Below are 13,413 nucleotides of genomic sequence, written 5' to 3' on the forward strand. Positions count from 1 at the left end.
GGGTTGTTTGCATACAGAGCCCAGACACTCAGAAGGAAGACTGAGAGCACTGTAACACCAAGCACTGGCCAGTGAGATACAGCCTGGGACACTTGGTATGAATTTTTCGACTGCGCAGAAAGTGAAACTATCAGAATAGTTATCAAGGTGTCACTTTGGGCAGTATTACATTCTTAGTCACTTGTTGGATGTGAAGTTTTGGATTATGACCTTTCATGACCACAACAAAAGTGCAGGTACTTCATACATGCCCTCCTGCCCCCTCTCCTCCATATAAAGTCTACTACAGTCCTGAGGCACAGAGCGACAATGGGCATCTTCTCCTTCAAGGAAACTGAGGACCCACTCCATGGGCCCACCTACATGTTGCCAAGGTTGTCTCAACTATGCTGCAGAAGTTTCACTGCAAAGTCTTTACAAATCCTCTGTGCAGTCCCAATCTTTCCCCATGCTATTTTCATATATTCGAAGCCCTGAAGAAAGACTTTTGTGGCCATCAGTTTGCTTTGGATAAAGAGGTGCATGCTTGGGTAAAATAGTGATTCCACAGGCAAATGCAAACATCATGAAGGCATTGACCATCTTGTCTCACAGTGGGATAAATGTATTAACAGTTATGGTGATTACATTTGAAACAATCAACAGTACTTACTTTGTTCCCATCTGTCTTGCCTTCATTCAACTGCTCTCACATGAGTTAAATGGTTCCAGTTCTAATTCATTGATTTTCAGCCACAAAGTCCTATATTTTTTGCATTTGTAAAATGGACAGTTTTATATTAATGAACATTTAAAGCAAGATGCCACTCTTTGTACTGTGTTGGACCCTTACCAAGATACGACTGGATATTTGTGCAACTTCTCTTTTCAGACAGTATCTCATTATAGATAGTTGTGTTATCTGCAAAACTCTGAGGTTATCATTAATATATTCTATCCAGTCATTAATGTGCAATATGAACAGTAAGGATCCCAGCACACTTACCCAAGGAATGCTTGAAGTTACTTCTACATCTTCAGCAACTCTCCATCCAAAATAACATGCTGCATACCCCTTTCAAGAAATACTCAATCCAGTCATAAATTTGGTTTGATACCCAGTACAATTATACTTTTGTTGACAAGCATTTGTGTGATACTGGGTCTAACGCTTTTAAGAATAGCTTGTCATCTGTCATCATCTCTTACTGGCAAAGACCCAGGAACCTACTGTCTAATCAAGCACATCTGTTTATTTGCCTACAGTACCCCACAAGACAACCTGTTCCTGCAGCAAGACAGTGCACCACCCCGTCACTTCTGTTTACTCCGAAGTTATAACTGTATTTGTTTGGCTCCTGTGTCATCTTACTTAAATCCTATTTAGTACTCCTGGGACACTATCTTAATATAATTTATCATGATGGCATGGAGCAACAACAAATTGTCATAATATATTAGGTCTACAACTTTGCTTCCGCCGTTTTGCAATAGACGTCAGTTGCGGCAAGTGGGGATTGGGTGTTTGGTCATAGGTGTAATACAATAAGCTTGTTGTTGTTGTTGTTGTCTTCAGTTCTGAGACTGGTTTGATGCAGCTCTCCACGCTACTCTATCCTGTGCAAGCTTCTTCATCTCCCAGTACCTACTGCAACCTACATCCTTCTGAATCTGCTTAGTGTATTCATCTCTTGGTCTCCCTCTACGATTTTTACCCTCCACGCTGCCCTCCAATACTAAATTTGTGATCCCTTGATGCCTCAGAACATGTCCTGCCAACCGATCCCTTCTTCTGGTCAAGTTGTGCCACAAACTCCTCTTCTCCCCAATCCTATTCAGTATCTCCTCATTAGTTATGTGATCTACCCATCTAATCTTCAGCATTCTTCTGTAGCACCACATTTCGAAAGCTTCTATTCTCTTCTTGTCCAAACTATTTACCGTCCATGTTTCACTTCCATACATGGCTACACCCCATACATATACTTTCACAAACGACTTCCTGACACTTAAATCTATACTCGATGTTAACAAATTTCTCTTCTTCAGAAACGCTTTCCTGGCCATTGCCAGTCTACATTTTATATCCTCTCTACTTCGACCATAATCAGTTATTTTGCTCCCCAAATAGCAAAACTCCTTTACTACTTTAAGTGTCTCATTTCCTAATCTAATTCCCTCAGCATCACCCGACTTAATTCGACTATATTCCATTACTCTTGTTTTGCTTTTGTTGATGTTCATCTTATATCCTCCTTTCAAGACAATGTCCATTCCGTTCAACTGCTCTTCCAAGTCCTTTGCTGTCTCTGACAGAATTACAATGTCATCGGCGAACCTCAAAGTTTTTATTTCTTCTCCATGGATTTTAATACCTACTCCGAACTTTTCTTTTGTTTCCTTTACTGCTTGCTCAATATACAGATCGAATAACATCGGGGATAGGCTACAACCCTGTCTCACTCCCTTCCCAACCACTGCTTCCCTTTCATGTCCCTCGACTCTTATAACTCTGGTTTCTGTACAAATTGTAAATAGCCTTTCACTCCCTGTATTTTACTCCTGCCACCTTCAGAATTTGAAAGAGAGTATTCCAGTCAACATTGTCAAAAGCTTTCTCTAAGTCTACAAATGCTAGAAACGTAGGTTTGCCTTTCCTTAATCTATTTTCTAAAATAAGTTGTAGGGTCAGTATTGCCTCACGTGTCCCCATATTTCTATGGAATCCAAACTGATCTTCCCCAAGGTCGGCTTCTACCAGTTTTTCCATTCGTCTGTAAAGAATTCGCGTTAGTATTTTGCAGCCATGACTTATTAAACTGATAGTTCGATAATTTTCACATCTGTCAACGCCTGCTTTCTTTGGGATTGGAATTATTATATTCTTCTTGAAGTCTGAGGGTATTTCGCCTGTCTCATACATCTTGCTCACCAGATGGTAGAGTTTTGTCAGGACTGGCTCTCCCAAGGCTGTCAGTAGTGCAAATGGAATGTGTCTACTCCCGGGGCCTTGTTTCGACTCAGGTCTTTCAATGCTCTGTCAAACTCTTCACGCAGTATCATATCTCCCATTTCATCTTCATCTACATCCTCCTCCATTTCCATAATATTGTCCTCAAGTACATCGCCCTTGTATAGACCCCCTATATACTCTTTCCACCTTTCTGCTTTCCCTTCTTTGCTTAGAACTGGGTTTCGATCTGAGCTCTTGATATTCATAGAAGTGGCTCTCTTTTCTCCAAAGGTCTCTTTAATTTTCCTGTAGGCAGTATCTATCTTACCTCTAGTGAGATAAGCCTCTATATCCTTACATTTGTCCTCTAGCCATGCCTGCTTAGCCATTTTGCACTTCCTGTCGATCTCATTTTTGAGACATTTGTATTCCTTTTTGCTTGCTTCATTTACTGCATTTTTATATTTTCTCCTTTTGTCAATTAAATTCAATATTTCTTCTGTCACCCAAGGATTTCTATTAGCCCTCGTCTTTTTAACTACTTGATCCTCTGCTGCCTTCACTACTTCATCCCTCAAAGCTACCCATTCTTCTTCTACTGTATTTCTTTCCCCCATTCCTGTCAATTGTTCCCTTATGCTCTCCCTGAAACTCTGTACAACCTCTGGTTTAGTCAATTTATCCAGGTCCCATCTCCGTAAATTCCCACCTTTTCGCAATTTCTTCAGTTTTAATCTACAGTTCATAACCAATAGATTGTGGTCGGAGTCCACATCTGCCCCTGGAAATGCCTTACAATTTAAAACCTGGTTCCTAAATCTCTGTCTTACCATTATATAATCTATCTGATACCTTTTAGTATCTCCAGGGTTCTTCCATGTATACAACCTTCTTTCATGATTCTTGAACCAAGTGTTAGCTATGATTAGGTTATGCTCTGCGCAAAATTCTACCAGGCGGCTTCCTCTTTCATTTCTTACCCCCAATCCATATTCACCTACACGTTTCCTTCTCTCCCTTTCCTACTACCGAATTCCAGGCACCCATGACTATTAAATTTTCGTCTCCCTTCACTATCTGAATAATTTCTTTTATTTCATCATACATGTCTTCAATTTCTTCGTAATCTGCAGAGCTAGTTGGCATATAGACTTGTACTACTCTCGTAGGCGTGGGCTTCATGTCTATCTCGGCCACAACAATGCATTCGCTGTGCTGTTTGTAGTAGCTTACCCACATTCCTATTGTTTTATTCATTATTAAACCTACTCCTGCATTACCCCTATTTGATTTTGTATTTATAACCCTGTATTCACCTAACTAAAAGTCTTGTTCCTCCTGCCACCGAACGTCTCTAATTCCCACTATATCCAACTTTAACCTATCCATTTCCCTTTTTAAATTTTCTAACCTACCTGCCCGATTAAGGGATCTGACATTCCACGCTCCGATCCGTAGAACGCCAGGTTTCTTTCTCCTGATAACGACATCCTCCTGAGTGGTCCCCACCCGGAGATCCGAATGGGGGACTATTTTACCTCCGGAATATTTTACCCAAGAGGACGACATCATCATTTATTCATACAGTAAAGCTGCATGCTCTCGGGAAAAATTACGGCCATAGTTTCCCCTTGCTTTCAGCCGTTCGCAGTACCAGCACAGCAAGGCCGGTTTGGTTATTGTTACAAGGCCTGATCAGTCAATAATCCAGACTGTTGCCCCTGCAACTACTGAAAAGGCTGCTGCCCCTCTTCAGGAACCACACGTTTGTCTGGCCTCTCAACAGATACCCCTCCGTTGTGGTTGCACCTATGGTACGGCTATCTGTATCGCTGAGGCACACAAGCCTCCCCACCAACGGCAAGGTCTATGGTTCATGGAGGGGGGGGGGGGGGGGGGGGGGGCACAATAAGCTTAAGCATCTGTAAACATAATGCCATACGAATATTGTCGATTTGTGATTGCATGATAAGGTTATTCTCGGTACATCAACTTACGTACCTATTTCTTGCCATTTGCAGGAAGTTTTAATCTTCTGCTTTAACATGAAGAAATCTGCAGCTATGGCTCTTAAAATGCTGGGTAAGACCAATGGTGAGGGAACTATTAGTGGAAGAAAATGCAGAGAATGTTTTCAATGCTTTAAGAAAGGTGATTTTGATGTCGAAGACCAGCATGGTAATGGAAGACAGAACATTTTCGTAGCTACTGAAACTGACGAAGACAGTCACAGGACATTATCATCAAAAGCAATAGATGTACTCAAACCCAGCACTGAAACACAAACGGCCACAATACAGCAATAGACATGTAAAGGCAATTTTGCAGCACGTCAGTACTCAAACCCATGTCGCAAAACCCGTCAAAATATACACGGAAACATTGACATGAGAAGTCCTATCCTTCCTGCTGTATTCTCCATATGTTGCTATCTGTGACTACCACCTCTTTTGATCAGTGGCATACAGTCTGGCTGACCAGCACTTCCGATCATATGAACAAGTGCAAAATTGAATCGATTATTTGATCCCAACAAAAGATGCCCAGTTCTTCCGCTACAGGGTTCATATGCTATCCAAAAGATCGGAGAATGTAGTGGCCAGCGATGGGCAATACTATGAACCATAATTTTTTTGAGAGTTTCTCACAATAAAGCCCCGAATTTCGAGAAAAAATGGCAGAAGCGAAGTAGTAGACCTAGTAGTATGTAGTATTCTGTGTCACTTGCAAAATAAAATTTACTATCAAACAGTTTTGGATGACAAGCATCCCTATCAAATTTTCTACAAGAACACAAAATCTAAGGTTACCGACATCAATGTGCAAACTCTACACGAAATCTAATTACTTAATTGGATGACACAGGCCAGTAGGGACAATGCTATCCTATGGATTCACCTCAGCTTCTATGAGAACTGTGGTAGTAATCAAAGGCACCAAAATACCTGTGGACTACATGAACATTATTGCAGAGCACCTTCATCCCTTCATGCTTCATGTCTTCACCAAAGGCAATAACCACTTCAGCAGGATAACTGCCCATGTCTCGAGACTGTAATCACATTACAGTGGTTTGAGGATCATGATGGTGCACTCACATTGATGTCTTTGCCACCAAATTTGCTTGATCTGGGATGGTACTGCACACGAGGCCAATGCTCACAAACCACCAGCTGGTAATTTATGGAAATTACATCACCTTTGTGTAGACATCTGGTGTCACAAAATAACTGGCCAAACAGATGCACAAGAGGCCAGATACTTACCAGACAGATTCAGAGATGAACAAGAATGATACTGCCAACACAATTATAGAAGTTTTGATGAGAGGCGAACAAAGATCAACCAATGATTCGAGCATGAAAAAGAAGTGCACACAGGAAAACTAAATTTCATTCCAGATGAGCCCCACCTTGGAACCTCTGATAGACTGTGCAGTACAAAATAAAGATGTAATTGGTTAAGCTATTAGTGTTGAAAATGAAGACTGTGCCAAGACAGTTTCACTAAAGAAGGAGAATACAGTTGTAGTTGTAAGTTGTAGACAAAATGTAAAGCATTCTGAGAAACATGAGAGTCACCATTAGACATGAAAAGAAAGAAAGGAATTGGGAGAAGGATTTAGTAGTAATAAAGCTTTTGCAGAAGAGTAAAGAGAGGCGGGCCTTGTTTGAGGGGGGAAAACGCTTTTCAAGCAGATTAAGAGGAAAATAGAGAGACATAGCAAATAAAGGGTGAAGTAAATACAGTAATGGAAGAAATGCCAACAGCATCAGCACTAATTAAAACTTGTGTAGTAGAAAAATGTTACAGCAAAGTTGAAACTGAAAGAAAAGAAGAAGAGCCAGTTGATACGCACAGCAGATTCTTCATGAGGTGAGATCCTCAGACAGCAAGAGTGATCAGCATCTATACAAACAAAAATATAAATGTTTGTTTCTTCAAAATCATGTATCTCTGAAAGTTCTTCACCAACTGCTTTAAAATTTTTACAAATAGTTGCATTTGAATACGAGTATGGCTTTACATCTACTGGAATGCCATACGCTCTGTGTGTGTGATAAGGGGATATGTTGTTAGCAAAACCTTTATGTTTGTTTGTTCAAAATCTTAAAATCCCTGGTAATTCTTCACAGATTCCCTTGAAATTTTGGCACAATGTTGCATTCAAATATGCACATCTTTATATACTTACTGGAGCACCATCTAGTAAGTATATAAAAACATGCACATATTTGAATGCAACATTGTCTCAGAGACACATTAGGATGCTCCCATAGGTTTATAACAATGCACATATTCAAATGCAATGTTGTGTCAAAATAACCAAGGGATCACTGAAGAACTTGTGTAGATTTCAGATTTAGAACAAATGAACATTTACATCTATATAAACAATAAGGTAAATGTTCTTTGTTCAAAATCTTAAACATTGGAAACTTGTTCACCGATTACTTTCAAATTCTGACACAACATTATATTTGAATACACACGTCTTTATCTACAGTCAGTTTCACAAGAAAGCGTATCCATATCATCCTGATTTTATACGACAGCTCCTTCAAAGTATATATTGGCTTTCCTTCAAGCTTCATCTTAATATACGACCAAACATTTTCAATCGCAATTGCATCCAGAGACATTGCAGGCCAATCCATCATGACACCCCACTGTCTTGTTTCCACACTGTAGAGATGGCTGCGATGTTTCAGATCATTATCCTCTTGAAGCACCCAGTTTGCCTTGTTCGAGCCAAATAGCTTCTTAACAGACCTCAGAAGGCAATACTGCACGTTTTTCAGCATTTAAATTGGCTGTAAATAAGTGCAAATAGCCAAAACTGCAATTGACAAAACAAAACATTCAAATCTCATACTATTTACCCAAACACTGTGCAAAAGCGCATTGAGTATAGATTTGAGACCACTATCAGACACATCACTGTGGACATTACATTTAACAATATGGCATACACTTTCTTGTGGAACTGACTGTACCCACTGGAGTGCAATACAGTGTACAGGGGAAATCTATAAAAAAAATGTAAATGTTCTTTCGTTCAAAACCCTAAATCCACAGAAGTGCTTCAAATTTTTGACACTATGTTGCATGTGAATATGCTGGTTTTTATATATACCATTTTTTAAAAAATATGTAATACATAAATAAACATGTAATGCATAACGAAAAAACACTATTACCAAAAATCTTGACAAGTTCCTGACCTACTCTGATGAAAGTTACATCAGACATAGCGTATGTATTTTTAATATATACAGTATGTAATTATATATGTAATATATAAAGGGGAAACAGTGTTAGCAAACATTTCAAAATATATTGACCAATTTACTTCAAATTTTTATGTATTACTGTAATAAATGTGTGGTCACATGCACACCGCACACGCCCACTACCCACCTGTAATATTACTACAAAATTTGAATTTTTGACAACAATAAACAAGGCTCAAGGTGGGAGAGAGGGAGGAATAGGAGATGGACAAAGTTGACAAACGGGTGGGAGGAAGTGGACATTGAAAGCAGAAAGGATGAGGTGGACAGAGAGAGGAGCATGAGACAGAGGGGAAAGAGGAGGAGATGGACAAAGACCAGGGAGGAGGACATGGACAGAGGAGGAGGAGGAGGAGGAGGAGGAGATTACAATTCTCATATGTATTAGAAATGTGGGCTTTCTCTTTGCTTCCTTTTCCATTTAACCAGACTGAGTCACAGCAATGCATGGAGGGGAACAGCTAGTATTTAATGAATACTGCGGTATCAGCCAGTATCTAGTCAGCCGCACTTTGAAATACGTATGCCACCAGTTACGCCGCTGCATTTCCTACAGCCACTACCACAGCCCGAGGGTGCTGCCATGAATGATTATGCCACTGCCACTGAGATGCAAGCATACCTCTCCAGAGCTCCAGCAAAGGATGTACTTAAGTTCGAACTTTCAAGCACTGAGCCGCATTTTCTGTATTTACCAATTGAATAACATTTCATAGACCAGTGCTCAACAACTTCTGAGTAGACATTGTAATGCAGAGTGACAGATTCATAAATCTTTTGTACCTGTATATATTTCTACATTCAAATCTATGTTCGCGACTGATGCTGCCACTATAGCAACAAAGTTATGTATTATTTTTACTATTTGATATTAGATGTAGAATAAATTAATATCTTAATTCTCTGTTCATGAACATTATCTGTTCCTCCTCCTATATCCACCAAAGAACCACACGGCATGCAATGGAAGATGTAACACACACAACAGTGAAAACAACAGCCATAATCAAAAATCAATCATTTGGAGGAACTACTAAGAAAGAAGCCTCCAGGTAAGTTAACAATAGAAAATGTAAAGAACTCAGATTCTATGAGTTCAAAGAAATATTTAAAAAGACTACTTTCTTATACAGGATTATAAAAATGCTTGTCAGCCAACTGCTGAATAAGTGTGATGTGAACTACGTTAAGTTTTGTTATGTGAATTAGGTTTAAATTTTGTAACATAATGTATTATGGCAGTACATGTACTGGAACTGCTGCGAACTCAGTTTTCCATGTATACAGATCTCTAGAATAGTGTGTACACTATACTTTACATGACAGTCTTGGTTAACTCATACTTCTTACATATTCTATTTAAATAATTTCACATACATGTATGTTATTTAAGGAATGTATTTATTAACAGTAATAAAACATTACAATACATAGCAGCTGTCTTGACCAAATGCCAAGCATAAATGCACAGGCAACTAGCAAAATATGTTTAAACAAGAACTTCTGAGCACTGCAAACAATTGCCATTCTATCAGTCACAATTCTGACATTTTTAAAGCTCACAGATCACAATAAAGGTTAAGCAATACTGTGGTGTAAAAAATACTTAAATATTTATTTCTGTTTAATGTGCATCAAACAAATAGACACTTCCCAGCCTATTTAATAAAATGAGTCCACAGGCATTCCATCACATGATGGTGCTTTAGTGCAAACTTACTGGTTAAATATACCAGTTTTTCCATGAATTTTCTCAAATGTCTGCTCACTTATGACAAAGAATTTTATCACTAATGTATACGAGATCATGAAAATCTGAATGAAAACTGGGTTGCATTGGGAACTCCGTATTACATCACAAATGTTTCCATTTTACACTCCTCAACATATAGGCCTGGATGAAGATTATTAATATGAAGTAACCACACTTGTCCTTCATTCTGAACACACAAATAATTAAAAATGTTCCAATGATTAATTGTGCAGGATCATATGTGCAGTGATGTATTACAGCATTCATGTAATCCATGATATGCAGTGCATGCAGTAGCTTGTTTATCACTGTGTAACTGTAAATGTTTAATATTTTCTTTCTTTAGCTTCAATTAATATATCACAATAAAAAAATATGTTCCAAACTGACAACTGACTTTTGCCAAAATAACATAAAATGCTTTGTCCAAATGTATAATAATAAGTTGATCTTTTACAAAGCATATCTATAAGAAAAAACATACAAGAGGCACAGAAGTCATATAAATCAAACAATAAGTTACTATGATACACATTTACTTTACAGTACCCCCCCCCCCCCCCAAAAAAAAAGAGAGAGAGAGAGAGAGAGAGAGAGAGAGAGAGAGAGAGAGAGAGAGAGAGAGAGAGAGAGAGTTGACTGATGCATTTTAAAAATGAAAAACTAATTCTGTAATCTTAACGTCTTCCTTCAATACTTAAGGACCATACAATTATTTCAACAATGATCCAGTCCCTAATTTTGCCACTGAAGCAATGTTCAGAACTTCTCCAACAGTAACAGTATAGACTGGTTTCAATAGAGACATTACAAATACTAATTTACGTCAAATGCGTTGTAAATTAATATCTGTAAGTATCTCCAATGTTGTAATCCAAAATAACCTGTTGCTTTAGAAACTAAAATGTATTACATAATGTATTCAATACTGCCATAAACTGAACTCATTCTCTATAAAAGCCATATGCAGGAACATAAGAGTTCAAATTGGTATGATTAATGCTGAGCAAACTGTTTGCATTTCATATCTTTAGGGTACCATAAAGTAAATTTCCATTTTACAAAATTCACACCTTGAAAACAAGTTTCCCTCTAGCACCCTTATTATGAATAATGTCATGATGAGCTTGGGAAGCTTCCTCAAGTGCATATTCTCTGGCAATTATAGGTTTGACCCATCCATCTTCAATTCCTTTCAGAATCACACCAGCAGCCTCCAAATGTTCTTCCTGGAATTTATGAATATGTCAAACACTGATCACAATTTACATCATCAGTAAATATTAACAGTATCTACAATCTTAATCTCTTATAACACTACGAGTTATAAATGATGAGGAATAGAAAGCTAGTGTTAATGTCTACTTCACTTTCGGAGATACAACACTTGGCACACACGACAGAAAAGGACACAAATGAAAATTACCTCCAATATATGGGACCACTGATTCCACCTTCAGGGTGAGAAAAGATCAAAAGGCCAAAAGGGGGCATTGGCAGGTCACTTTGACCCCATGTTAAGAGAAACTCCATGAGGTATGAGGAGAATAGCAGGCAAAGATGAATGGAAATGTATTAAAGGGACTGTAAGGTCAAAGAAAGATCAGTTTAATTGTCCCATCATCCATTGGGAGGTGACAGACAGCTGACAGAGTAAAAAATAAGGATCTAGAAGAAAATACAAAAAGTAACAACATAAATCACAGTAATGAAAGTTCTGGTAGAATGTAATTAATTTAGGAATAAAGTAGACCACTCACTGATAGTATAAGCTTGAGTCATCAACAGGAACACAAAAAGAAATGTAAACTTGTTATCTTTTGGACCAATTATTTAATGAGCTTTGGTAGGGGAAGGAAAAGGCAGAGAGCAGGAGGGCAGGTGTCGGGGAGGGTTAGCTGGTGGTTCAAAGGAAGGCAGCCAGTGTGCAAGATAGGAATGCAGAAGGGGAAGGCAGCAGTTGTACAGGATAAGAATGCGACACATGAGCACTGGAGTCAGCAAGTCGTATGCTGCACCATGACAATGACATGAAGATATGGATTGAGAGTGGGAGACAGGACTGAGGAGGGAGAGAGTGTTGGGTAGAAGGTGTGAGTGCAGTAGGTTAACAGACTGAGGACAGAGGATTAGTGAGTGCAGTAGGTTAACAGACTGAGGACAGAGGATTACAGTAGTGAATGATGTATTTCAAGGATAACTCCCCAAATATGTAGTTCAGAAAAGCTGGTGCTTTGCTAAGGAGAGGGGGGGGGGGGATAATTGAGTAATTCAGATGGCATGGGTTGTGCTCAGCAGCATGTTCCGTCACTGAGTGGTCAACTTGGTTGTTGGCCACAGTTTGGCAGTGCCCACTGAGTCCGGTAGACAACTGGCGGTGGGGTGGGAGGTCCTTCATTTCCAGCCATGACGACAAATAATCAAAGCTTTGACAAATGACACAGTTCAGTTGCTGCAGTCCAGGACAATCCTTTGCGGCTAGTTCCTGGGAGTGGTGAGATGATTAGTGGGGTTGTGAGGATATGTTACAGGAAATGCCAATGGGCATCACTGTGGGGGTCCGGATGGGGGTTTGACGGGGATGGCCAGCTCGTCCCACGCATCCCCCGATCGGACTACGACTGTGGTTGCCCGGGATACTGCCCGCACTGAGGCTGATCCCTCACCTGTGGTAGAGTGGGAGGTCGTCTCAAGGTGTGGCAGGGGGCGAAAGACATTCCGGAGGGCTGAACAGAAGGCCTTTCCAGTTTGTCTGACAAACCGGTTTCAGGCTCTGTCTCAGGCTGATACTGATCTTCGGCCTGACATGGCTGCTTGTCCTGTTCCAAAGGTTGCCCCTCAGTCTGCAAGATCCGGGCGGTTGCAGAGGGTGGGCTTAATGGTAGTTGGGAGCTCCAACGTCAGGCGCGTAATGGGGCCCCTTAGGGATATGGCAGCAAGAGAGGGGAAGAAAACCAACGTGCACTCAGTGTGCATACCGGGGGAGTCATTCCAGATGTGGAAAGGGTCCTTCCGGATGCCATGAAGGGTACAGGGTGCACCCATCTGCAGGTGGTAGCTCATGTCGGCAACAATGATGTGTGTCGCTATGGATCGGAGGAAATCCTCTCTGGCTTCTGGCGGCTATCTGATTTGGTGAAGACTGCCAGTCTCGCTAGCGGGATGAAAGCAGAGCTCACCATCTGCAGCATCATTGACAGGACTGACTGCGGACCTTTGGTACAGAGCCGAGTGGAGGGTCTGAATCAGAGGCTGAGACGGTTCTGCGGCCGTGTGGGCTGCAGATTCCTCGACTTGCGCCATAGAGTGGTGGGGTTTCAGGTTCCGCTGGATAGGTCAGGAGTCCACTACACGCAACAAGCGGCTACATGGGTAGCAGGGGTTGTGTGGCGTGGGCTGGGCGGTTTTTTAGGTTAGATGGCCTTGGGCAAGCA

The 13,413-nt window shown here is 40.3% G+C and overlaps 1 protein-coding gene across 3 annotated transcripts in view; it reads right to left on the reverse strand.

Annotated features, from left to right (window-relative positions):
• Positions 1–10,556: 10,556 nt before the first annotated feature.
• The window catches only part of LOC124795484 (zeta-crystallin-like), a 155,060-nt gene continuing 152,203 nt past the window's right edge, over positions 10,557–13,413 (reverse strand). For 2 of the 3 annotated variants that reach the window (XM_047259528.1, XM_047259529.1), the window contains exon 8: positions 10,557–11,208. In XM_047259528.1, the coding sequence (XP_047115484.1) occupies positions 11,047–11,208 (162 nt within the window). In that variant the 3' untranslated portion in view covers positions 10,557–11,046. The remainder of the gene's footprint in view (positions 11,209–13,413) is intronic. The other variant, XM_047259526.1, reaches the window with a different exon arrangement.

The sequence above is a fragment of the Schistocerca piceifrons genome, chromosome 4, assembly GCF_021461385.2.
Source record: "Schistocerca piceifrons isolate TAMUIC-IGC-003096 chromosome 4, iqSchPice1.1, whole genome shotgun sequence".
Lineage (NCBI taxonomy): Eukaryota > Metazoa > Arthropoda > Insecta > Orthoptera > Acrididae > Schistocerca > Schistocerca piceifrons.